At 50.1% G+C, this 27,639-nt stretch overlaps 1 protein-coding gene across 1 annotated transcript; it reads right to left on the reverse strand.

Annotated features, from left to right (window-relative positions):
* Window positions 1-439: 439 nt before the first annotated feature.
* On the reverse strand, window positions 440-27,244 carry LOC142462996 (natural cytotoxicity triggering receptor 3-like). The gene is made up of 3 exons (XM_075565193.1): window positions 27,047-27,244; window positions 24,789-25,139; window positions 440-1,269 (listed from the first exon to the last, which is right to left on the reverse strand). Exons 1-3 carry the CDS (start codon window positions 27,090-27,092, stop codon window positions 1,070-1,072), a joined length of 597 nt encoding a protein of 198 aa, XP_075421308.1. The 5' UTR covers window positions 27,093-27,244; the 3' UTR covers window positions 440-1,069.
* Between the last annotated feature and the right edge of the window lie 395 nt (window positions 27,245-27,639).

The following is a 27,639-nucleotide window of genomic DNA, read 5'->3' on the forward strand; positions in this document are numbered from 1 at the left end:
ATACAATTGAACTGTCATGGGGTTCCTGAATGGGGATTTTAGACGGGTTAATGGATAACTGTCTTGGTTTAATAGGGAAGTTATTGAATAGCTAGCTTCATATGCTATGTAGAGGTGATCTGGTCAGTAGTCACTACAGGCTGAAGGTCAGGTTATGGTGTCCCTGTATCAATTGTCAGAGAGGTTAGAAAAAACAAAGTGGGGGGAGGGTAAGGGTGATTGCTGCCTGGTTTCAATTTCAAATTAAGATTTTCTGTGAGCAGATTAAAGTTTTAGCTACTGTAAATGTCAATACATTTTATCCTATTCCTTATTACAGCGAGCACTTACCACAAACCACTTACTGCTTCCTCTCTGTATATGATTCAAATGGTTTCTTCCTCATTTCAGAGTTCCTCACTAAAATGTTACTTTTATTGAGAATAGACACATTCGGGGAAACATTTTATTGACCGATATAAAAAAAAAAAATACATATAGATTAATGATCATTTCAGATAGATCGCATAGATCGCCTCTTCAGATGCAACAGCAACAATAAAGGAATATATATACACACATTTATATATACACACACACAGTATTTCCGAAATAAATCAAAAAAGACCAAGATGACGGCCAAAAGCAAAATGTGAGGATGAAATCAGAACACGTGTTGGAGCTATGTGGAGAAGAAAGGCTGCGACAGCAGTACCTGGGAGGTCATTGAGGAGGTGTGTACTGTATATATACACTCACACAGACACACACACACACAGTATATACTGTATCATGTATGTCTACACATACAAATGTGTGAGAAAGCAATGTGTTCAAGCCTTCTCTGGCAGGGAAGGGTTAAGGACAGCAAAATGAAAATGTCCCAACATGTCTCGATTTTACCCAAAAGGACTAGCTTTGAAATTTGAAACATAACGTCCACAATGTTCAGGAGATGTTATAATTATGATCCAGGTGGATATTTGATGTCACAGAATTCTTCAGCCACATGTGGTCCTGTGCTATAGAAGGTGGCACGTCCCGTGTGAGGTGGGACAGGACAGAAATCCCCCCCCATAGATTACTAGAGTCAGAAAGCAGAGAGAATGTCCATGAAATCAAAGTAGATATTGGGGAGTCTCATTCTCTTCTCCTGGGAAGACCTTCCTCTCTGGGTTCCGAGGTTCCGGTACTGTAAGTACTGCTGATATATCATAAAATGCAGAACCAGCAGGGCGGCGATCAAAACTCCCAGAGGGCAGCAAGCGATCAGCGAATCGTACTCAGTGGCTACAAAAAAAACAGAACCGAGAGAAGGAAAGGTGGGACACATACACCTTAAAATAATAGTAATAATGTAATGTAATTCTGTATGTACCATCCGTCACAGTCCAACATTTACATTCACAGGGAATCCTCGCCCCAAAGCGCATACAGACTAATATTTGGGGGATTATTCTCATAGCTCTGAAGTGGTCATTGCCAAATCGCACGGTTTGTTCACGAGAAGCGGAATGAAATGTGAAGAATAAACCCCTATTCTCTATTGCAAATCACTTCTTCTAAACCGCTTTAAAAAAAGTGACAAACCGCCCGGTTAAGGCCAGGGTAAGGGTATTCGGTACCCTAGGCGAACCTCCAGCCCTGTGCCACCCCACCCCATCCAGATTTGTTTCTATGTTCTTATAACCCTGTTCTCTCTCACCACCCTTCCGTCTCACCCCCTTCTCCTCTTCCTCTCGCCCCCCCCCCCCTTCTCTTGCCGGCGCGAGAATAGTACTGAGGAACGCAGGAGCAGAGCAGGATGGCGGGGCCCAAGGCGGCACCCTGGCAATGGGGCCCCCGCCCTGTAAAAAAAAAAGTTAAGGGGACTTACCTTGACAAGCAGTCCTCCTCCATCAGCGTCATGACATCATGGCGGCATGTGCATCTCACATTGTCATGGCAACGCATCATCATATGACGTCGCTGCCTCATTTGACGTCGGTCACCATGGCAACGTGATGCTACAGGAGGCAGCCCACTCCGGGAAAAAGTAAGACCCCCTCACACACACCTACCTCTCTCTGCCTGTTCCGGGGCCCTGCACTCCCTCCTCTCCATCGTATCGGAGCCGGGATCCAACTTCCGCCAGCCTGGAGTGGGGAGCCGCAAGAAGGGGGGGCAGCAGCCCCTCATTCAGCTCCCCCCTCCTGTCGGGTGGAAATAAGAGCCCGGTGCCAACAGGATGGAGAGGAGGGAGCGCGAGAAGACAAAATGTATCGTCTTCTCAAAACGCTGCCGCGTCAACGGGCTACGGCGCAGGCAGACGCCCAGGCACTTGGCCAACTACCATTGCCAAGTACTGCCTTGTGCCTGACGTGCGCGCGTGCGTAGCGACGCCGGCAGCGTTATCTCGGCCTTAGGCCTCGGGCATGGTGCCTCGGGCCGCGCTCAGCGCTCCTGCTCTGCCTCGCCTGCTCAAACTGGAGCTTTTTTGTGTCCTGGCAGGTGAGGCAGTGAGCGCGCTTTGGGGTCGGTGCGTAGGCGGGGTGGAGGCGTGTCGGGAGGCAGATCGGAGGTGGGGTGGGAGGCGGGGCTAGTCCCTCGCTCCCATTGGATGTGAGCGGTCACGTGACCGCTCCTCCGCTTCCCTGAACGGCAAATGTTAAATTTGCCTGTCTCTCCAAAATATCTGAGCCTCCGCACGCATGCTCACCCTACTATGTCCCAGGCCTTCGTGTTTGAGGCGCAGAGAGAGGAATGCACTTAATCCTAATTGGACAAGTTTGTAAAAAAAATTGTCATTTACAGTAGGAATCTCCAATAGAATAATGTGAGTTATGCATATCTATACGTCAACCAGCCTCTCCCAAAGAGCTTGCAATCTAATTTATAAATAGAACCTACATGTGACCTCGAATTAATCGCTTAACATTTCTATACCTCAAAATGACAAACCCTCCAGGGAAGGGGATTACGGTGTATACAGCTAGCACATTATAAGAATATAATATCAGTACAGGCGGTCCTCGGTTATCCACCGGAACCCGATCTGGAAGTAGCGCTGGATAGTGACACCGCTGTAAAGTGAGTCCCATGTTAATCAGTGGCGGTGAGCAATGGATAACGCATTCCGGCACCGAAAAACAGCCGACAGGGTTGCACTGTAAAGCGTTGGATTTGCCATTCGTTGTAAAGTGAAACGTTGGATAACGAGGAATACCTGTATCTGTATTTTCTGTGAGCAGATTAAAGTTTTACCTACTGAAAATGTCTTAATGCATTTGATCCTATTCCTTATTACAGCGCAGCACTTACCCCAAACCACACGCCGCTTCCTCTCTGTATATGATTCAAATGGTTTCTTCCTCATTAAAATGTTACCTTAAGTCAGAATAGGCACATTTGGGGAAACATTTTATTGACCAATATAATAATTAAAAAAAACTTACATATAGATTAATGATAATTCCAGACCACATAGATCTCCTCTTCAGACGTAACAGCAACAATAAAGGAGTGTGTGTGTGTGTGTGTGTGTGTGTATGTGCTGCGCTGAACATGGTTCCCTATAGGCTTAAGCTTGCTGCATGGTCACAGCTTTGAGCACAGCCAGGGTTAAGGTGCATACCCAGTTAAAATCAACCCCACACTGATGAGACCCATCAAGGTCGAAACAGCTGTCTGTGGGTGGTTTTCTGGGTATGCTCCTTAACCCTGGCTGTGCTCAAAGCTGTGACCATGCAGCAAGCTTAAGCCTATAGGGAACCATGTTAAAAATGGTTATTGAGGCAAAAAGTGACACTGTGTGCTCATTTGCATGTCATTTCCCAGAATCCCTTGCTGCAGTGGAAGTGCTGTATGCTGGGTGATAATGGGGAAAGGCGGGGTTGCAGACCTGCCTAAGACATGCAGATGAGCATACAGTTGTATTTGCATATATATATATATATATATATATATATATATATATATATATAACTATCCTCTAATTTGTAAATATTCAATATATAGTACATAGGTTGCACCCATTGCCACCCTGAGCAATATGGCATAGATATATACGAATTGTTAAATCTCTGTGAGCGGTGTACATTTTGCTGTTTAGTATATGTATACCTAAAAGCTGTTTACTAGACATCGCAGCTCTAACATCACCGCCTAATTTTACTATAACTCTCAGATACTGTCCTAGTTATCCCGCAATTTGCAACACAGTGTCTATACAGTATGAATGAAACGTGGCAATAGCTAAACTACCATATACAAGCGGTTTTCTGGACAGCGCAGCTCCAACATCGCTGCCTAATTTTACTATACTTCACTAAAAATATCCACCACAAATTGGCAACAGAAAGTCCTCATGAAAGAAATATCATAAGTATACTTAGCTACAATGTAGCGGCCCAAAATTGTTGGCAAAGACACAGCAGCAAGCTGGATCCGTATGCACCACGTGATGTGACGTCACCGCGGCACTACGCCCGACGCGTTTCTTTCCTCTACGGAACTTCGTCAGGGGCAGATGAGGTAAGGGAACTCAATTGGAGGCTTTAAATAGCCCTACAATTGCTATGGTAACCCATTAACGCTACGCACGCACAATGCATCAATGGCTAGTATCCCTTTATTCGAAGCATGCGCAGTGAGCTCCTACCCAATTAAAATCATATTAAGAAACATTTTTAATGAAATTCAAGCTTATTTATCTTCCTTATTTGTGTATTAGACTTATAATAAATCTGCATACATTTATTTTCACATTTTAATTAATGAAATGACTTAGGTTATAGTCTCCAAAAGTAGGAAAGTACCTCATAAATAGAGCATATCTAGTACTTATTCTTAATAGGATTTTAATTAGGTAGGAGCTCACTGTGCATGCATTGCTGGAATTTTTGAATTACTCAATATATCATCAATGTAGGTAATTGATACACCAGCTTTGGGTGGAGGACCAATTTGTAGGCAGAGTTCTGCAGCTGATATCACACCATTTACGGTTTCATAGGTGTTACCTATTTTTGATCTGTGACAAATCATACAGTAATATCATAAGATTCATTTCGACATTTTTATGGCACAAGTGAATGTATATTGTATGGATAGATGGGATTATTACCATGCCTTATTAAAGGTTGTATGGAATTTGCCATATTTCAACTATAAAAAGGGTTAATATCTCTTGCAGCAAGCTACGGTTAATCCAGCAGCACCATGTGTCACTTTTAATATAGATATTTTATTTCACGTATCACTTTTTCACTTCTTTTTATCACATAAGTATATAAATACTGCATATAAAAATTAATTAGCCTGGAGTGCACTGTGGGAATGTACTTTCTGTAGAGGACTTGCTGATATAATACCAGCCAATTCTCTCATTTGTAAATAAATATACACACATACGTACACACACACACACACAGGTACACACACATACGTACATACGTACACACATACATACATACATACACAGTATTTCCGAGGGAATTTAAAAGACCAAGACGATGACCAAAAGTAAGATGGGAAGATGGAGTCGGGAAATGTGTTGGAGCGGTATGGAGAAGAGGCTGTAACCACAGAGATCATTGGGGAGGCTTCGTCCAGCAGTGGGGAGACCAGGGATAAAGAATATGATGACATATATAATGTACGTATTGGGGGAGGGGGGGGGGTTATTCAATGTATTGTATTGATGATTGTATTGTAATGTTTATTGGAGGTAGAGGGGGTGGGTGAAGGGGGTAGTTGCCCTGGGGTGGGTGGTTAGGCCTCTCGGGTTGGTGGTGGGAGGGGTTAACCCTTTCATTACCACAGCGGTTACTACCACTAAGGTAATGAAGGGATTAACCCCTCCCGCAGCCTTTCGGCAGTCCTAACCACCCACCCTGGGGCAACTACACCCTTCACCCACCCCCTCTACCCCCAATAAACCAGGTACTCTGGCTTAACACCTTCATTGCCTTAGTGCCTAGCCGCTAAGGTAATTAAGCTGTTTTTATTTTAATAACACAGTATTGAAGCAGGGGGTCTCCGGAACTGAACCGCAATCATTTTCAGCCTCGGGGACCCCCTGCTTCCTCACCCCTACCACATGCAGCACTTATCTGAGATCTGACTCCAAAAGACTGTTCATGGTCCCAAGGTCCAACAAAGTATCCGGCTGCTCCTCCTTCTCTTACCGTGCACCCCAAAACTGGAACAGTCTACCGGAGACTCTCACAGCCGCCACCAGTCTAAGTTCTTTCAAAACTAAAGCTGTCTCACATTTTAATCTGGTCTGTAACTGTTTCATACGCTCATAATATATATTATCTCTAACTGTGCACGCTATGTCTTGTATATAATGTATAACCTGTATTATCTGTAACTGTGCACGCTATGTCTTGTATATAATGTATAACCTGTATTATCTGTAACTGTGCACGCTATGTCTTGTATATAATATATACCTGTATTATCTGTAACTGTGCACGCAATGTCTTGTATATAATGTATAATCTGTATTATCTGTAACTGCGCACGCAATGTCTTGTATATAATGCATACCCTGTTCACTTATGTAACTGTATTTGTAACCATGTATTATTTGTCATCTTAATTCTGTGCCCAGGACATACGTGAAAACGAGAGGTAACTCTCACTGTATTACTGCCTGGTAACACGTTTTATAAATCAATAAATAAATACATAAATATGTATATATATACACATACAAATGTGTTATAAAGCAATGGATTAAAAGCTTCTCTGGCAGGGAAGGGTTAAGGACAGCACAATTAAAATATCTCAAGTAGTGGCTCAGTGAGCAAAGTCAGTGTGAAGCAGGGGAGCCTGGTGCAAAGCCTCGCGTCAGCTCCTTGTGCAAGTCACTTTCTCACCCTGTGCCTCAGGCACCAAAAACATAGATTGTAAGCTCAGTGGGGCAGAGACTGGGTCTGTAATAAGCACAATATGTACAATGCTGTGTACTGCGTAGTTCAGGGGAGCGCAATCTTTTCCCCCTGCGCCCCCCTGCCGGCTGTCCTCTCCGCGCGCCACCCTCCCTTCCTCCTCTTTACCTTGGTTCCCGACGTCTGGGCGTCATGACGTCACGTTGCCATAGCAACGCGGTGACACATGGCCCCGTGTTGCCATGGCGACGCGTCTCCAGATGCCGGCTGAACCACCGTAAGTAAAGTTTACAGAGGCCTTCGCCGCTTCCCCGACACTTAATTTAAGTGCCTTCGGGAAGCGCGCAGGGCCTCTGTAAACCCCGCCCCCCCCCCCCCCGCAGTTAATCTCGCGCCCCCCACTTTGCACACCCCTGGTTTACACCAGTAGCACATATATACAAAAAAAAAAAATCTTGGTCCTATGTCCATATTAAACTATAACTAATGTCAGATGGGCATTAAATACTGATATATCTACCAGCTGTAATATTAACCGTTATAAACACATTAAATATAAATATATAAAAATTATAAAACGAATAAAAACATATACTGTGTGATGACCTTGCTATAATAATTACTCAAATACAGATCCTACTCTTAGAGTACATCCAGTGTATAAGGGAATTGCAGTTCCTACTCTTAGAGTACATACAGTGTATAAGGGAATTGCAGTTCCTACTCTTAGAGTACATACAGTGTATAAGGGAATTACAGTTCCTACTCTTAGAGTACATCCAGTGTATAAGGGAATTGCAGTTCCTACTCTTAGAGTACATACAGTGTATAAGGGAATTGCAGTTCCTACTCTTAGAGTACATACAGTGTATAAGGGAATTGCAGTTCCTACTCTTAGAGTACATACAGTGTATAAGGGAATTGCTACTCGAGTAGATAATACAATGTACAAATATCTGTATAGTACACAATATTTCATAAATGTAATTGATACTGGTATATGTACACCTTCTTAGTTTCAACTGTATCAATTGGGTATTGAACATGAGGGGCGCGTCAGAAATATATCCCCCCAGTTTGCGCCCCGCTGGCGTGGTATATAGTAATTGTGACGCGCTTGGAGTCCCATTGGGAGAAAAGCGCTATATGGAGAAAAATATATGATTACATTATTAGTAGGCTCCCATACGTTACTATATAATGGGACACCGTGCACCGGGTGAGGTTTCAAAAGTCTTCTACACCAGTGGTGCTCAACTCCAGGCCTCAAGACCCCCCAACAGGTCAGGTTTTCAGAGATATCCCAGCTTCAGCACAGGTGGCTCAATCTGTGGCTCAGTCTTCGACTGAGCCACAGATTGAGCCACCTGTGCTGAAGCTGGGATATCCTCCAAACCTGACCAGTTTTAGGGGTCTTGAGGACAGCAGTTGAGCACCACTGTTCTACACTACCATTCCATTGTTGGGACCTCTCTTGTGTTCCACTAAAAGGCAGCACAACCTGCTCCAACCAAAATAGGATATTCAAATTGCTCTCGTTGTTCTGGTTCTCTCTTTTGCTACTTAACATTTCAAATTCTGCTCAAGGGCAGGTCACTGCCGGGAAACGTCCTGCCCTCAATGTATAGCCTTTAATTACGCAGCGCCCTAATTGTCCTGGAACATGTAAGGTTTTTCCCCTATTCTGAGGCTGCTAGCACTACTCAGTGTGAGATTGCAGCATTGTTACTCCCTTGTTGGCTTCTCAGCAGCACCCCTTTTCCCCAGTAAGATGGTCAGCCCTTCCTCCCACTTGCTAGTTGGCATAGTCTTTGATCTATTTCCTGCTTATCCAGGCCCGCATGCTTCCTTTTAGATCGAGCAGCCATCTTGGAGCAGTCACCTCATCCACTCTCGTAAAAGCTATTGCAATTTACCTATCCCTTATACTAAAGCTATCCCTGTTACTAAGCCACCCTATTTTACCTAGCATTATCCCACTTGCCTTCCTAGCTCCCTTTCCCCTCCATTGTTCCCATACCCCGGTGTTTTCCCTCAATACTTTCCCCCTTTTTTATTTGTGTTGTTGTGTCTCTGCTCACTTGCCGCCGTGAGACTGGGACAGAACAGTAATGTTACAGAGACGTGCTGCTTTTCTCCCCGTACACGCTCTGTTCTCACTGAGCCGCTCCCGCTCAGTAATGTTACAGAGACGTGCTGCTTTTCTCCCCGTACACGCTCTGTTCTCACTGAGCCGCTCCCGCTCAGTAATGTTACAGAGACGTGCTGCTTTTCTCCCCGTACACGCTCTGTTCTCATTGAGCCGCTCCCGCTCAGTAATGTTACAGAGACGTGCTGCTTTTCTCCCCCGTACACGCTCTGTTCTCACTGAGCCGCTCCCGCTCAGTAATGTTACAGAGACGTGCTGCTTTTCTCTCCGTACACGCTCTGTTCTCACTGAGCCGCTCCCGCTCAGTAATGTTACAGAGACGTGCTGCTTTTCTCCCCGTACACGCTCTGTTCTCACTGAGCCGCTCCCGCTCAGTAATGTTACAGAGACGTGCTGCTTTTCTCCCCGTACACGCTCTGTTCTCACTGAGCCGCTCCCGCTCAGTAATGTTACAGAGACGTGCTGCTTTTCTCCCCGTACACGCTCTGTTCTCACTGAGCCGCTCCCGCTCAGTAATGTTACAGAGACGTGCTGCTTTTCTCCCCGTACACGCTCTGTTCTCACTGAGCCGCTCCCGCTCAGTAATGTTACAGAGACGTGCTGCTTTTCTCCCCGTACACGCTCTGTTCTCACTGAGCCGCTCCCGCTCAGTAATGTTACAGAGACGTGCTGCTTTTCTCCCCGTACACGCTCTGTTCTCACTGAGCCGCTCCCGCTCAGTAATGTTACAGAGACGTGCTGCTTTTCTCCCCGTACACGCTCTGTTCTCACTGAGCCGCTCCCGCTCAGTAATGTTACAGAGACGTGCTGCTTTTCTCCCCCGTACACGCTCTGTTCTCACTGAGCCGCTCCCGCTCAGTAATGTTACAGAGACGTGCTGCTTTTCTCCCCGTACACGCTCTGTTCTCACTGAGCCGCTCCCGCTCAGTAATGTTACAGAGATGTGCTGCTTTTCTCCCCGTACACGCTCTGTTCTCACTGAGCCGCTCCCGCTCAGTAATGTTACAGAGACGTGCTGCTTTTCTCCCCCGTACACGCTCTGTTCTCACTGAGCCGCTCCCGCTCAGTAATGTTACAGAGACGTGCTGCTTTTCTCCCCGTACACGCTCTGTTCTCACTGAGCCGCTCCCGCTCAGTAATGTTACAGAGACGTGCTGCTTTTCTCCCCCGTACACGCTCTGTTCTCACTGAGCCGCTCCCGCTCAGTAATGTTACAGAGACGTGCTGCTTTTCTCCCCCGTACACGCTCTGTTCTCACTGAGCCGCTCCCGCTCAGTAATGTTAGAGACGTGCTGCTTTTCTCCCCCGTACACGCTCTGTTCTCACTGAGCCGCTCCCGCTCAGTAATGTTAGAGACGTGCTGCTTTTCTCCCCGTACACGCTCTGTTCTCACTGAGCCGCTCCCGCTCAGTAATGTTACAGAGACGTGCTGCTTTTCTCCCCGTACACGCTCTGTTCTCACTGAGCCGCTCCCGCTCAGTAATGTTACAGAGACGTGCTGCTTTTCTCCCCCGTACACGCTCTGTTCTCACTGAGCCGCTCCCGCTCAGTAATGTTACAGAGACGTGCTGCTTTTCTCCCCGTACACGCTCTGTTCTCACTGAGCCGCTCCCGCTCAGTAATGTTACAGAGACGTGCTGCTTTTCTCCCCGTACACGCTCTGTTCTCACTGAGCCGCTCCCGCTCAGTAATGTTACAGAGACGTGCTGCTTTTCTCCCCCGTACACGCTCTGTTCTCACTGAGCCGCTCCCGCTCAGTAATGTTACAGAGACGTGCTGCTTTTCTCCCCGTACACGCTCTGTTCTCACTGAGCCGCTCCCGCTCAGTAATGTTACAGAGACGTGCTGCTTTTCTCCCCGTACACGCTCTGTTCTCACTGAGCCGCTCCCGCTCAGTAATGTTACAGAGACGTGCTGCTTTTCTCCCCGTACACGCTCTGTTCTCACTGAGCCGCTCCCGCTCAGTAATGTTACAGAGACGTGCTGCTTTTCTCCCCGTACACGCTCTGTTCTCACTGAGCCGCTCCCGCTCAGTAATGTTACAGAGACGTGCTGCTTTTCTCCCCCGTACACGCTCTGTTCTCACGGAGGCAGCGGGCGCAGTATATGCAGGACTGTGACAGCTCACAGGCCGGGAGGATGCCGTGCGGAAGGGTGGAGACATGGAGCAAAGACGTCATTTTCTTTCACTCTTAAGGGTGTGGTCCCACTTCTCCACGTGTAGTGTAGTTGCAATGAAGTGAAAGCACTTAGCCATGTAACTTCCTTCTCTAACTCATTGTTGGGCAACAGAAAGCCCTGTGAGCTTCACCTGCGGCTCTCCTGATAAATACAGTACTGCTCCGCTCCTCTCCTGATAAATACAGTACTGCTCCTCTCCTGATAAATACAGTACTGCCCCACTACTGATACAGTACTGCCCCGCTCCTGATACAGTACTGCCCGCTACTCTCATTATAAATACAATACTGCCCCTCTCCTCTCCTGATAAATACTGTACTGCCCCGCTCCTCTCCTGACAAATACAGTACTGCCCCGCTCCCCTCCTGATAAAAACAGTACTGCCCCTCTCCTCTCCTGATAAACACAGTACTGCCCCTCTCCTCTCCTGATAAATACAGTACTGCCCCTCTCCTCTCCTGATAAACACAGTACTGCCCCTCTCCTCTCCTGATAAATACAGTACTGCCCCTCTCCTCTCCTGATAAATACAGTACTGCCCGCTCCTCTCCTGATAAATACAGTACTGCCCCGCTCCTCTCATGATAAATACAGTACTGCCCTGATCCTCTCCTGATAAATACAGTACTGCCCCGCTCCTCTCCTAATACAGTACTGCCCCGCTCTTCTCCTGATACAGTACTGCCCCGCTCCTCTCCTGATACAGTACTGCCCCGCTCCTCTCCTGATAAATACCGTACTGCCCCGCTCCTCTCCTGATACAGTACTGCCCCACTCCTCTCCTGATACAGTACTGCCCCTCTCCTGATACAGTACAGCCCCGCTCCTCTCCTGATAAATACAGTACTGCCCCACTCCTCTCCTGATAAATACAGTACTGCCCCGCTCCTCTCCTGATACAGTACTACCCCGCTCCTCTCCTGATAATGTACTGCCCGCTGCTCTCTTGATACAGTACTGCCCGCTGCTCTCTTGATACAGTACTGCCCCGCTCCTCTCCTGATACAGTACTGCCTCGCTCCTCTCCTGATACAGTACTGCCCCGCTCCTCTCCTGATACTGTACTGCCCCTCTCCTCTCCTGATATATACCGTACTGCCCCTCTCCTGATATATACAGTACTGCCCCGCTCCTCTCCTGATACAGTACTGCCCCGCTCCTCTCCTGATAAACACAGTACTGCCCCACTCCTCTACTGATACAGTACTGCCTCGCTCCTCTCCTGATACAGTACTGCCCTGCTGCTCTCCTGATACAGTACTGCCCCGCTCCTCTCCTGATAATGTACTGCCCGCTGCTCTCCTGATACAGTACTGCCCCGCTGCTCTCCTGATACAGTACTGCCTCGCTCCTCTCCTGATACAGTACTGCCCGCTCCTCTCCTGATATATACAGTACTGCCTCACTCCTCTCCTAATAAACACAGTACTGCCCCGCTCCTCTCCTGATAAACACAGTACTGCCCCTCTCCTCTCCTGATACAGTACTGCCCGCTCCTCTCCTGATACAGTACTGCCCCGCTGCTCTCCTGATAAACACAGTACTGCCTCGCTCCTCTCCTGATAAATACAGTACTGCCCTGCTCCTCTCCTGATAAACACAGTACTGCCTCGCTCCTCTCCTGATACAGTACTGCCCCGCTCCTCTCCTGATAAACACAGTACTGCCTCTCTCCTCTCCTGATAAATACAGTACTGCCCCACTCCTCTCCTGATAAACACAGTACTGCCCGCTCCTCTCCTGATACAGTACTGCCCGCTGCTCTCCTGATAAACACAGTACTGCCCCGCTCCTCTCCTGATACAGTATTGCCCCGCTCCTCTCCTGATACAGTACTGCCCCGCTCCCCTCCTGATAAATACAGTACTGCTCTGCTCCTCTCCGGATAAACACAGTACTGCCCCGCTCCTCTCCTGATAAACACAGTACTGCCCCGCTCCTCTCCTGATAAACACAGTACTGCCCCGCTCCTCTCCTGATAAACACAGTACTGCCCGCTCCTCTCCTGATAAATACAATACTGCCCGCTCCTCTCCTGATAAACACAGTACAGTACTGCCCTTCTCCTCTCCTGATATATACAGTACTGCCCCGCTCCTCTCCTGATAAATACAGTACTGCCCCGCTCCTCTCCGGATAAACACAGTACTGCCCCGCTCCTCTCCTGATAAACACAGTACTGCCCCGCTCCTCTCCTGATAAACACAGTACTGCCCGCTCCTCTCCTGATAAATACAATACTGCCCGCTCCTCTCCTGATAAACACAGTACTGCCCCTCTCCTCTCCTGATACAGTACTGCCCCGCTCCTCTCCTGATACAGTACTGCCCCGCTCCTCTCCTGATACAGTACTGCCCCGCTCCTCTCCTGATAAACACAGTACTGCCCCGCTCCTCTCCCAATACAGTACTGCCCCTCTCCTCTCCTGATAAATACAGTACTGCCCCGCTCCTCTCCTGATAAACACAGTACTGCCCCGCTCCTCTCCTGATATATACATTACTGCCCCGCTCCTCTCCTGATAAATACAGTATTGCCCCGCTCCTCTCCTGATAAACACAGTACTGCCCCGCTCCTCTCCTGATACAGTACGGCCCCGCTCCTCTCCTGATAAACACAGTACTGCCCCGCTCCTCTCCTGATACTGTACTGCCCCTCTCCTCTCCTGATATATACCGTACTGCCCCTCTCCTCTCCTGATATATACAGTACTGCCCCGCTCCTCTCCTGATACTGTACTGCCCCTCTCCTCTCCTGATATATACCGTACTGCCCCTCTCCTCTCCTGATATATACAGTACTGCCCCGCTCCTCTCCTGATAAACACAGTACTGCCCCACTCCTCTCCTGATAAATACAGTACTGCCTCGCTCCTCTCCTGATAATGTACTGCCCGCTGCTCTCCTGATACAGTACTACCCCGCTGCTCTCCTGATACAGTACTGCCCCGGTCCTCTCCTGATAATGTACTGCCCGCTGCTCTCCTGATACAGTACTGCCCCGCTGCTCTCCTGATACAGTACTGCCTCGCTCCTCTCCTGATACAGTACTGCCCCGGTCCTCTCCTGATAAGTACAGTACTTCCTCACTCCTCTCCTAATAAACACAGTACTGCCTCGCTCCTCTCCTGATACAGTACTGCCCCGCTCCTCTCTGATAAACACAGTACTGCCCCGCTCCTCTCCTGATAAACACAGTACTGCCCCACTCCTCTCCTGATAAACACAGTACTGCCCCGCTCCTCTCCTGATAAACACAGTACTGCCCCTCTCCTCTGCTGATACAGTACTGCCCGCTCCTATCCTGATAAATACAGTACTGCCCCGCTCCTCTCCTGATACAGTACTGCCCCTCTCCTCTCCTGATAGAGTACTGCCCGCTCCTCTCCTGATACAGTACTGCCCGCTCCTCCCCTGATACAGTACTGCCCCGCTCCTCTCCTGATACTCTCCTGATACAGTACTGCCTCGCTACTCTCCTGATACAGTACTGCCCCGCTCCTCTCCTGATAAACACAGTACTGCCCCGCTCCTCTCCTGATAAACACAGTACTGCCCGCTCCTCTCCTGATACAGTACTGCCCGCTCCTCTCCTGATACAGTACTGCCTCGCTCCTCTCCTGATAAACACAGTACTGCCCCGCTCCTCTCCTGATAAACACAGTACTGCCCGCTCCTCTCCTGATAAACACAGTACTGCCCGCTCCTCTCCTGATACAGTACTGCCCCGCTCCTCTCCTGATAAATACAGTACTGCCCCACTCCTCTCCTGATAAACACAGTACTGCTCGCTCCTCTCCTGATACAGTACTGCCCGCTGCTCTCCTGATAAACACAGTACTGCCCCGCTCCTCTCCTGATACAGTACTGCCCCGCTCCTCTCCTGATACAGTACTGCCCCGCTCCCCTCCTGATAAATACAGTACTGCTCCGCTCCTCTCCTGATAAACACAGTACTGCCCGCTCCTCTCCTGATAAATACCGTACTGCCCCGCTCCCCTCCTGTTAAATACAGTACTGCCCCGCTCCTCTCCTGATAAACACAGTACTGCCCCTCTCCTCTCCTGATAACCACAGTACAGTACTGCCCTTCTCCTCTCCTGATATATACAGTACTGCCCCGCTCCTCTCCTGATAAACACAGTAATGCCCCGCTCCTCTCCTGATATATACAGTACTGCCCGCTCCTCTCCTGATAAACACAGTACTGCCCCTCTCCTCTCCTGATACAGTACTGCCCCGCTCCTCTCCTGATACAGTACTGCCCCGCTCCTCTCCTGATACAGTACTGCCCCGCTCCTCTCCTGATAAACACAGTACTGCCCCACTCCTCTCCCAATACAGTACTGCCCCTTTCCTCTCCTGATAAATACAGTACTGCCCCGCTCCTCTCCTGATAAATACAGTACTGCCCCGCTCCTCTCCTGATAAACACAGTACTGCCCCACTCCTCTCCTGATAAACACAGTACTGCCCCTCTCCTCTCCTGATAAACACAGTACTGCCCTTCTCCTCTCCTGATATATACAGTACTGCCCCGCTCCTCTCCTGATAAACACAGTACTGCCTCTCTCCTCTCCTGATAAATACAGTACTGCCCCACTCCTCTCCTGATAAACACAGTACTGCCCCGCTCCTCTCCTGATACAGTACTGCCCCGCTCCTCTCCTGATACAGTACTGCCCCGCTCCCCTCCTGATAAATACAGTACTGCCCCGCTCCTCTCCTGATAAACACAGTACTGCTCGCTCCTCTCCTGATAAATTCAGTACTGCCCCGCTCCTCTCCTGATAAATTCAGTACTGCCCCGCTCCTCTCCTGATAAACACAGTACTGCCCCGCTCCTCTCCTGATAAACACAGTACAGTACTGCCCTTCTCCTCTCCTGATATATACAGTACTGCCCCGCTCCTCTCCTGATAAATACAGTACTGCCCCGCTCCTCTCCTGATATATACCGTACTGCCCCTCTCCTCTCCTGATATATACCGTACTGCCCCTCTCCTCTCCTGATATATACAGTACTGCCCCGCTCCTCTCCTGATAAACACAGTACTGCCCCACTCCTCTCCTGATAAATACAGTACTGCCTCGCTCCTCTCCTGATAATGTACTGCCCGCTGCTCTCCTGATACAGTACTGTCCCGCTGCTCTCCTGATACAGTACTGCCTCGCTCCTCTCCTGATACAGTACTGCCCCGGTCCTCTCCTGATAAGTACAGTACTGCCTCACTCCTCTCCTAATAAACACAGTACTGCCCCACTCCTCTCCTGATAAACACAGTACTGCCCCTCTCCTCTGCTGATACAGTACTGCCCGCTCCTCTCCTGATAAATACAGTACTGCCCCGCTCCTCTCCTGATACAGTACTGCCCCTCTCCTCTCCTGATACAGTACTGCCCGCTCCTCTCCTGATACAGTACTGCCCGCTCCTCCCCTGATACAGTACTGCCCCGCTGCTCTCCTGATAAACACAGTACTGCCCCGCTCCTCTCCTGATACTCTCCTGATAAAGTACTGCCTCGCTACTCTCCTGATACAGTACTGCCCCGCTCCTCTCCTGATAAACACAGTACTGCCTCGCTCCTCTCCTGATAAACACAGTACTGCCCCGCTCCTCTCCTGATAAACACAGTACTGCCCCGCTCCTCTCCTGATACAGTACTGCCTCGCTCCTCTCCTGATACAGTACTGCCCCGCTCCTCTCTGATAAACACAGTACTGCCCCGCTCCTCTCCTGATAAACACAGTACTGCCCCACTCCTCTCCTGATAAACACAGTACTGCCCCTCTCCTCTGCCCCTCTACTGCCCCTCTACTGCCCGCTCCTCCCCTGATACAGTACTGCCCCGCTGCTCTCCTGATAAACACAGTACTGCCCCGCTCCTCTCCTGATACAGTACTGCCTCGCTACTCTCCTGATACAGTACTGCCCCGCTCCTCTCCTGATAAACACAGTACTGCCTCGCTCCTCTCCTGATAAACACAGTACTGCCCTGCTCCTCTCCTGATAAACACAGTACTGCCCCGCTCCTCTCCTGATACAGTACTGCCTCGCTCCTCTCCTGATACAGTACTGCCCCGCTCCTCTCTGATAAACACAGTACTGCCCCGCTCCTCTCCTGATAAACACAGTACTGCCCCACTCCTCTCCTGATAAACACAGTACTGCCCCTCTCCTCTGCTGATACAGTACTGCCCGCTCCTCTCCTGATAAATACAGTACTGCCCCGCTCCTCTCCTGATACAGTACTGCCCCTCTCCTCTCCTGATACAGTACTGCCCGCTCCTCTCCTGATACAGTACTGCCCGCTCCTCCCCTGATACAGTACTGCCCCGCTGCTCTCCTGATAAACACAGTACTGCCCCGCTCCTCTCCTGATACAGTACTGCCTCGCTACTCTCCTGATACAGTACTGCCCCGCTCCTCTCCTGATAAACACAGTACTGCCTCGCTCCTCTCCTGATAAACACAGTACTGCCCTGCTCCTCTCCTGATAAACAAAGTACTGCCCCGCTCCTCTCCTGATAAACACAGTACTGCCCGCTCCTCTCCTGATACAGTACTGCCCGCTCCTCTCCTGATACAGTACTGCCTCGCTCCTCTCCTGATAAACACAGTACTGCCCCGCTCCTCTCCTGATAAACACAGTACTGCCCGCTCCTCTCCTGATAAACACAGTACTGCCCGCTCCTCTCCTGATACAGTACTGCCCCGCTCCTCTCCTGATAAATACAGTACTGCCCCACTCCTCTCCTGATAAACACAGTACTGCTCGCTCCTCTCCTGATACAGTACTGCCCCTCTCCTCTCCTGATACAGTACTGCCCGCTCCTCTCCTGATACAGTACTGCCCGCTCCTCCCCTGATACAGTACTGCCCCGCTCCTCTCCTGATACTCTCCTGATACAGTACTGCCTCGCTCCTCTCCTGATAATGTACTGCCCGCTGCTCTCCTGATACAGTACTGCCCCGCTGCTCTCCTGATACAGTACTGCCTCGCTCCTCTCCTGATACAGTACTGCCCCGGTCCTCTCCTGATAAGTACAGTACTGCCTCACTCCTCTCCTAATAAACACAGTACTGCCTCGCTCCTCTCCTGATACAGTACTGCCTCGCTCCTCTCCTGAAACAGTACTGCCCCGCTCCTCTCTGATAAACACAGTACTGCCCCGCTCCTCTCCTGATAAACACAGTACTGCCCCACTCCTCTCCTGATAAACACAGTACTGCCCCGCTCCTCTCCTGATAAACACAGTACTGCCCCTCTCCTCTGCTGATACAGTACTGCCCGCTCCTATCCTGATAAATACAGTACTGCCCCGCTCCTCTCCTGATACAGTACTGCCCCTCTCCTCTCCTGATAGAGTACTGCCCGCTCCTCTCCTGATACAGTACTGCCCGCTCCTCCCCTGATACAGTACTGCCCCGCTCCTCTCCTGATACTCTCCTGATACAGTACTGCCTCGCTACTCTCCTGATACAGTACTGCCCCGCTCCTCTCCTGATAAACACAGTACTGCCCCGCTCCTCTCCTGATAAACACAGTACTGCCCGCTCCTCTCCTGATACAGTACTGCCCGCTCCTCTCCTGATACAGTACTGCCTCGCTCCTCTCCTGATAAACACAGTACTGCCCCGCTCCTCTCCTGATAAACATAGTACTGCCCGCTCCTCTCCTGATAAACACAGTACTGCCCGCTCCTCTCCTGATACAGTACTGCCCCGCTCCTCTCCTGATAAATACAGTACTGCCCCACTCCTCTCCTGATAAACACAGTACTGCTCGCTCCTCTCCTGATACAGTACTGCCCGCTGCTCTCCTGATAAACACAGTACTGCCCCGCTCCTCTCCTGATACAGTACTGCCCCGCTCCTCTCCTGATACAGTACTGCCCCGCTCCCCTCCTGATAAATACAGTACTGCTCCGCTCCTCTCCTGATAAACACAGTACTGCCCGCTCCTCTCCTGATAAATACCGTACTGCCCCGCTCCCCTCCTGTTAAATACAGTACTGCCCCGCTCCTCTCCTGATAAACACAGTACTGCCCCTCTCCTCTCCTGATAACCACAGTACAGTACTGCCCTTCTCCTCTCCTGATATATACAGTACTGCCCCGCTCCTCTCCTGATAAACACAGTACTGCCCCGCTCCTCTCCTGATATATACAGTACTGCCCGCTCCTCTCCTGATAAACACAGTACTGCCCCTCTCCTCTCCTGATACAGTACTGCCCCGCTCCTCTCCTGATACAGTACTGCCCCGCTCCTCTCCTGATAAACACAGTACTGCCCCACTCCTCTCCCAATACAGTACTGCCCCTTTCCTCTCCTGATAAATACAGTACTGCCCCGCTCCTCTCCTGATAAATACAGTACTGCCCCGCTCCTCTCCTGATAAACACAGTACTGCCCCACTCCTCTCCTGATAAACACAGTACTGCCCCTCTCCTCTCCTGATAAACACAGTACTGCCCTTCTCCTCTCCTGATATATACAGTACTGCCCCGCTCCTCTCCTGATAAACACAGTACTGCCTCTCTCCTCTCCTGATAAACACAGTACTGCCCCGCTCCTCTCCTGATACAGTACTGCCCCGCTCCTCTCCTGATACAGTACTGCCCCGCTCCCCTCCTGATAAATACAGTACTGCCCCGCTCCTCTCCTGATAAACACAGTACTGCTCGCTCCTCTCCTGATAAATTCAGTACTGCCCCGCTCCTCTCCTGATACAGTACTGCCCCTCTCCTCTCCTGATACAGTACTGCCCGCTCCTCTCCTGATACAGTACTGCCCCGCTCCTCTCCTGATAAACACAGTACTGCCCGCTCCTCTCCTGATACAGTACTGCCCGCTCCTCTCCTGATACAGTACTGCCTCGCTCCTCTCCTGATAAACACAGTACTGCCCCGCTCCTCTCCTGATAAACACAGTACTGCCCGCTCCTCTCCTGATAAACACAGTACTGCCCGCTCCTCTCCTGATACAGTACTGCCCCGCTCCTCTCCTGATAAATACAGTACTGCCCCACTCCTCTCCTGATAAACACAGTACTGCTCGCTCCTCTCCTGATACAGTACTGCCCCGCTCCTCTCCTGATAAATACAGTACTGCCCCACTCCTCTCCTGATAAACACAGTACTGCTCGCTCCTCTCCTGATACAGTACTGCCCGCTGCTCTCCTGATAAACACAGTACTGCCTCGCTCCTCTCCTGATACAGTACTGCCCCGCTCCTCTCCTGATACAGTACTGCCCCGCTCCTCTCCTGATAAATACAGTACTGCCCCACTCCTCTCCTGATAAACACAGTACTGCTCGCTCCTCTCCTGATACAGTACTGCCCGCTCCTCTCCTGATAAACACAGTACTGCCCGCTCCTCTCCTGATAAATACCGTACTGCCCCGCTCCTCTCCTGATAAACACAGTACTGCCCCTCTCCTCTCCTGATAACCACAGTACAGTACTGCCCTTCTCCTCTCCTGATATATACAGTACTGCCCCGCTCCTCTTCTGATAAACACAGTACTGCCCCGCTCCTCTCCTGATATATACAGTACTGCCCGCTCCTCTCCTGATAAACACAGTACTGCCCCTCTCCTCTCCTGATACAGTACTGCCCCGCTCCTCTCCTGATACAGTACTGCCCCGCTCCTCTCCTGATACAGTACTGCCCCACTCCTCTCCTTATAAACACAGTACTGCCCCACTCCTCTCCCAATACAGTACTGCCCCTTTCCTCTCCTGATAAATACAGTACTGCCCCGCTCCTCTCCTGATAAATACAGTACTGCCCCGCTCCTCTCCTGATAAACACAGTACTGCCCCACTCCTCTCCTGATAAACACAGTACTGCCCCGCTCCTCTCCTGATAAACACAGTACTGCCCTTCTCCTCTCCTGATATATACAGTACTGCCCCGCTCTTCTCCTGATAAATACAGTACTGCCCCGCTCCTCTCCTGATAACCACAGTACAGTACTGCCCTTCTCCTCTCCTGATACATACAGTACTGCCCCGCTCCTCTCCTGATAAACACAGTACTGCCCCGCTCCTCTCCTGATATATACAGTACTGCCCGCTCCTCTCCTGATAAACACAGTACTGCCCCTCTCCTCTCCTGATACAGTACTGCCCCGCTCCTCTCCTGATACAGTACTGCCCTGCTCCTCTCCTGATAAACACAGTACTGCCCCACTCCTCTCCCAATACAGTACTGCCCCTTTCCTCTCCTGATAAATACAGTACTGCCCCGCTCCTCTCCTGATAAATACAGTACTGCCCGCTCCTCTCCTGATACAGTACTGCCCCGCTCCTCTCCTGATACAGTACTGCCCTGCTCCTCTCCTGATAAACACAGTACTGCCCCACTCCTCTCCCAATACAGTACTGCCCCTTTCCTCTCCTGATAAATACAGTACTGCCCCGCTCCTCTCCTGATAAATACAGTACTGCCCCGCTCCTCTCCTGATAAACACAGTACTGCCCCACTCCTCTCCTGATAAACACAGTACTGCCCCGCTCCTCTCCTGATAAACACAGTACTGCCCTTCTCCTCTCCTGATATATACAGTACTGCTCCGCTCCTCTCCTGATAAACACAGTACTGCTCCGCTCCTCTCCTGATAAATACAGTACTGCTCCGCTCCTCTCCTGATAAACACAGTACTGCCCTTCTCCTCTCCTGATAAATACAGTACTGCCCCGCTCCTCTCCTGATAAACACAGTACTGCACCGCTCCTCTCCTGATAAACACAGTACTGCCCCGCTCCTCTCCTGATAAACACAGTACTGCCCCGCTCCTCTCCTGATAAATACAATACTGTCCGCTCCTCTCCCGATAAACACAGTACTGCCCGCTGCTCTCCTGATAAATACAGTACTGCCCCGCTCCTCTCCTGATACAGTACTGCCCCGCTCCCCTCCTGATAAATACAGTACTGCCCCGCTCCTCTCCTGATAAACACAGTACTGCCCTTCTCCTCTCCTGATATATACAGTACTGCTCCGCTCCTCTCCTGATAAATACAGTACTGCCCCACTCCTCTCCTGATAAACACAGTACTGCCCTGCTCCTCTCCTGATAAACACAGTACTGCCCCGCTCCTCTCCTGATATATACAGTACTGCCCCGCTCCTCTCCTGATAAATACAGTACTGCCCCGCTCCTCTCCTGATAAACACAGTACTGCCCTGCTCCTCTCCTGATAAACACAGTACTGCCCCGCTCCTCTCCTGATAAACACAGTACTGCCCTGCTCCTCTCCTGATAAACACAGTACTGCCCCGCTCCTCTCCTGATAAACACAGTACTGCCCCTCTCCTCTCCTGATACAGTACTGCCCCGCTCCTCTCCTGATACAGTACTGCCCCACTCCTCTACTGATACAGTACTGCCCCGCTCCTCTCCTGATAAACACAGTACTGCCCCGCTCCTCTCCTGATACAGTACTGCCCCGCTCCTCTCCTGATAAACACAGTACTGCCCCACTCCTCTCCTGATAAACACAGTACTGCCCCTCTCCTCTCCTGATAAATACAGTACTGCCCCGCTCCTCTCCTGATAAACACAGTACTGCCCCACTCCTCTCCTGATAAACACAGTACTGCCCGCTCCTCTCCTGATAAATACAATACTGCCTCGCTCCTCTCCTGATAAACACAGTACTGCCTCGCTCCTCTCCTGATACAGTACTGCCCCGCTCCTCTCCTGATAAATACAATACTGCCCCGCTCCTCTCCTGATAAACACAGTACTGCCCCTCTCCTCTCCTAATACAGTACTGCCCCGCTCCTCTCCTGTGCTCATCACTAGGTCCCTGTGTAAGAAGAGGGACAGTATTGTCCAGCGCCTCGGGTTTATTCTGCACCCCGGTATTATTCAGCGCCCCGGGATTATTCAGCGCCCCGGGATTATTCAGCGCCCCGGGATTATTCAGCGCCCCGGGATTATTCAGCTCCCCGGGATTATTCAGCGCCCCGGGATTATTCAGCGCCCCGGGATTATTCAGCGCCCCGGGACTATTCAACTCCCCGGGATTATTCAGCGCCCCGGGATTATTCAGCGCCCCGCAGCTCCCACACACGATTTGTGCACCATACTGTGGTGTAATGTGCGGGCCTTTTGATGGCTCAAGCGCCACCCCTGAAGTATGTCACGTGGCCAGCGCTGCTCTAACGTGTGATTTGTGGCCAATTGATTGCCAGAGCGCCTAGTGCAGAGGTGGCTGACTGCAGCGCCACCTACAGGGGCCTTTTAACCCGCGAAGCTGCTACCCGCGCCCCCTCCGGAGGTAAGTATCTCAGGGAATAGGGGGTCCCTGGTGCTGAAATGACGGCGGTTCAGCTCCGGAGACATTCGTTTCTGTATGAGAAACCTGCCTCTGGTTCTGGGTCCGGCTGACGGATCTGTATTTCAATTCCCAATGTTTATACCATTAGCATTGTGGCCGCGCACTGCCGTCTGCCGCACCTCCTTCCCCCCTGCTGTCACCCAACATACCACGTAGATTGCAAGCTCCCCGGGACAGGCGTTTCGTGTGATTGAATGTTTTTTTGCATTTACTGTGTTAAGAATAACAACGACACCGAGTGTGAAGCCGGGGAGCCTGGTTCAATTCCCGGTGTCGGCTCCTTGTGACCTTGAACAAGTCACTTTATCTCCCTGTGCCTCGGGCACCAAACACATAGATTGTAAGCTCTGCGGGGCAGGGACTGTGTCTGTAACAATCCTATGTGCTGCGTCCCGCGCGCTGCGCTGTAACGCGCTGAGTGTCCCATTGGGAGAAAAGCGCTGTATGAAATAAAGTGATTATTTGCATTATTCTAATCCCCTGTATTGACTCGTTAGTCTCCATCGCGGCAGACGCGGACGAACAAGGAAACGCCTGCGGCGGCCGTGACAGTAATTCCCGCTACATCTGTACATATAAAAATAGGATACATACATTAGCTGCTCAGCGAGTTTCTTACCTTTGAAAAGATGGTGTAGCCAAAGTCTGCCGAGACCCTGCGGGTTTATTACCTTCTAGCGGCAATCCAGGCCGTTTTTTCCCATTGGATTGAAGCAGGGGGTCTCCGCAGCTGAACCCCATTAATTTCAGCTCTGGGGACCCCCTGCTTCCGGAGATACTTACCTCCAAACGAGGTGCCGGGAGCCGCTTTTCTCGCCTACCAAGGAGTTTCAAAGCCCCCGTGCACTGCCAGCCAATAGGAAGCCGTGACGTCATCAGGCCCGGCTTCCTATTGGCTAGTGGGATGCGGGAGCTTTAAACTTTAAAAAACCCAGCTCGCTCAGCCGGAGCGGCTACCGGGGCCCCCTACGGAGGTCTGTATCTCCGGAAGCAGGGGGTCCCCGGACCCGAAATGTACGGGGTTCAGCTCCCGGAGACGCCCTGCTTCCATCCTGTGATACAAAGAATGTAAAACAGCACGAATCACCCCTTTAAATACAAAGCACCCATAATTGCAGCATTACCAGGCGAATCCCATCTCACAATGAGATCTCGCTAGCTACCAACTCATGGTGGCATTGGGGGAAGGTTGGCCATACTGCAATGGCACGTGGACCCCTGTCCCGATACAGCTATCCGTGTTACCTGTGACGATGAGGCGGGTCCCCCTTCCTCGGTATTGCGTCTCCTCCCCGTCCTGGAGCACGGTGATGCAGCAGTGATATACCCCCGAGTCTCCCACCCTCAGGTCTTCCAGAATTAGGCCCGCGTCTTGCCGGCTTTGGAAGAACGCTGCGTCCACTTGCACCCGAGCTTGTTCCAGGGGCAGTTCGGAGGGGTAGACCTGGACCTCCCCGCCCCGCTGCTGCTCTTTCATCCAGGTGAGGGAGGGCTTGAGTTGCTGTAGGGTCTTGGTGAAGGTGCAGTTCAGTTTCGTCGAGCTTCGCCGTACGGCAAACACCTCAGGGTGCTGCCATACCTCGGTGTGAGCTGCGCCTGAAGGACATTTGAAGGTCAGGGGGTGGGCATTGCAAGCTGATGGGCGCTAGCTCATATTCAACAAATATGAGTCGATGTGGACCAAAAATAAACATTCGTGAAAATGTAGTTAATAATCTGACTGCCTATTATTCTGTGTAATTTACTCCTGAATATTACTCATGATACAGACTGCCTGCCAGTGAGTATTACTCCTGAGTGAGACTGCCTTCCAGTGAGTATTACTCCTGAGTGAGACTGCCTGCCAGTGAGTATTACTCCTGAGTGAGACTGCCTTCCAGTGAGTATTACTCCTGAGTGAGACTACCTTCCAGTGAGTATTACTCCTGAGTGAGACTACCTTCCAGTGAGTATTACTCCTGAGTGAGACTGCCTTCATGTAAGTATTACTCCTGAGTGAGACTGCCTTCCAGTGAGTATTACTCCTGAGTGAGACTGCCTTCGTGTAAGTATTACTCCTGAGTGAGACTGTCTTCCAATGAATCAGATTTACTCCCATTGAGTGAGACTGCCTTCCAGTGAGTATTACTCATGATTGAGACTGCCTGCCAGTGAGTATTACTCTTGAGTGAGACTGCTTTCCAGTAAGTATTATTTCTGATTGAGATTACCTTTCAGGGAGTATAACTGCTGAGTGAGACTACCTTCCAGTGACTATTATTCCTGAGATAGACTGCCTTCCAGTGAGTATTACTCGAGAGAGAGAGAGAGACTGACTTCCAGTGAGTATAACTCCTGAGTGTGACTGCCTTCATGTGAGTATTACTCCTGAATGAGACTGCCTTCCAGTGAGTATTACTCCTGGTTGATACTGCCTTCCAGTGAGTATTACTTGAGTGAGACTGCCCTCCATTGAGTATTACTCCTGAGTGAGACTACCTTCCAGTGAGAATTACTCCTGAGTGAGACTGCCTTCCAATGACTCAGATTTACTCCCATTGAGTGAGACTGCCTTCCACTGAGTATTACGCCTGATTGATACTGCCTTCCACTGAGTATTACTCCTGAGTGAGACTGCCTTCCAGTCAGTATTACTCCTGAGTGAGACTGTCTTCGTGTAAGTATTACTCCTGAGTGAGACTGCCTTCCAATTAATCCGATTTACTCCAATTGAGTAAGACCGACTTCCAGTGAGTATTACTCCTGATTGAGACTGCCTGCCAGTGAGTATTACTCTTGAGTGAGACTGCTTTCCAGTAAGTATTATTTCTGATTGAGATTACTTTTCAGTGAGTATTACTCCTGAGTGAGACTGCCTTCCATTGAGTATTACTCCTGCGTGAGACTGCCTTCCAATGACTCAGATTTACTCCCATTGAGTGAGACTGCCTTCCAGTGAGTACTACCCCTCAGTGAGACTGCCTTCCAGTGAGTATTACTCCTCATTGATACTGCCTTACAGTGAATATTATTCCTGAGTGAGACTGCCTTCCACTGAGTACTACCCCTCAGTGAGACTGCTTTCCAATGAGTATTACTCCTGAGTGAGACTGCCTTCCAGTGAGTACTACCCCTCAGTGAGACTGCCTTCCAGTGAGTATTACTCCTCATTGATACTGCCTTCCAGTGAGTATTACTCCTGAGTGAGACTGCCTTCCAGTGAGTATTACTCCTGAGTGAGACTGCCTTCCAGTGAGTATTACTCCTTAGTGAGACTGCCTTCCAGTCAGTATTACTCCTGAGTGAGACTGCCTTCCATTGAGTATTACTCCTGAGTGAGACTGCCTTCCATTGAGTATTATTCCTGAGTGATACTGCCTTCCAGTGAGTATTACTTCTGAGTGATACTGCCTTCCATTGAATCAGATTTACTCCCATTGAGTAACTTCTAACAGGTGACACTCAAACCCACTCTTCCAACAGCTGCAGCTCTGCCTGAGTAATGGCCGCACCTCCGCTCTTACCTGCTGGCAGATGTACCATTAAGAAGACTATGAGGGGGGGCAGCATGATAGCCGTCCTGGTGAGCTCTGTAGCCCATGGAGAGATGAAGCCCCTTGTCCTGTGCTTGCCCGGCACGGTCACTGGGGAAGGAGCAGGTATCCCTTCTGTACGAGTAAATACCAGAACAGGAAGCAGAGCCTCTCACTCCCCAACTTCTTCCTACCTCACACCACAGCCTAGCAATGCCTGCTGGGAAACCATCCTACCGCCACACCACAGCCTAGCAATGCCTGCTGGGAAACCATCCTATCTCCACACCACAGCCTAGCAATGCATGCTGGGAAACCATCCTACCTCCACACCACAGCCTAGCAATGCCTGCTGGGAAACCATCCTATCTCCACACCACAGCCTAGCAATGCCTGCTGGGAAACCATCCTATCTCCACACCACAGCCTAGCAATGCATGCTGGGAAACCATCCTATCTCCACACCACAGCCTAGCAATGTATGCTGGGAAACCATCCTATCTCCACACCGCAGCCTAGCAATGCCTGCTGGGAAACCATCCTATCTCCACACCACAGCCTAGCAATGCATGCTGGGAAACCAT

The sequence above is a fragment of the Ascaphus truei genome, chromosome 11 (genome assembly GCF_040206685.1).
Source record: "Ascaphus truei isolate aAscTru1 chromosome 11, aAscTru1.hap1, whole genome shotgun sequence".
Classification (NCBI taxonomy): Eukaryota; Metazoa; Chordata; class Amphibia; order Anura; family Ascaphidae; genus Ascaphus; species Ascaphus truei.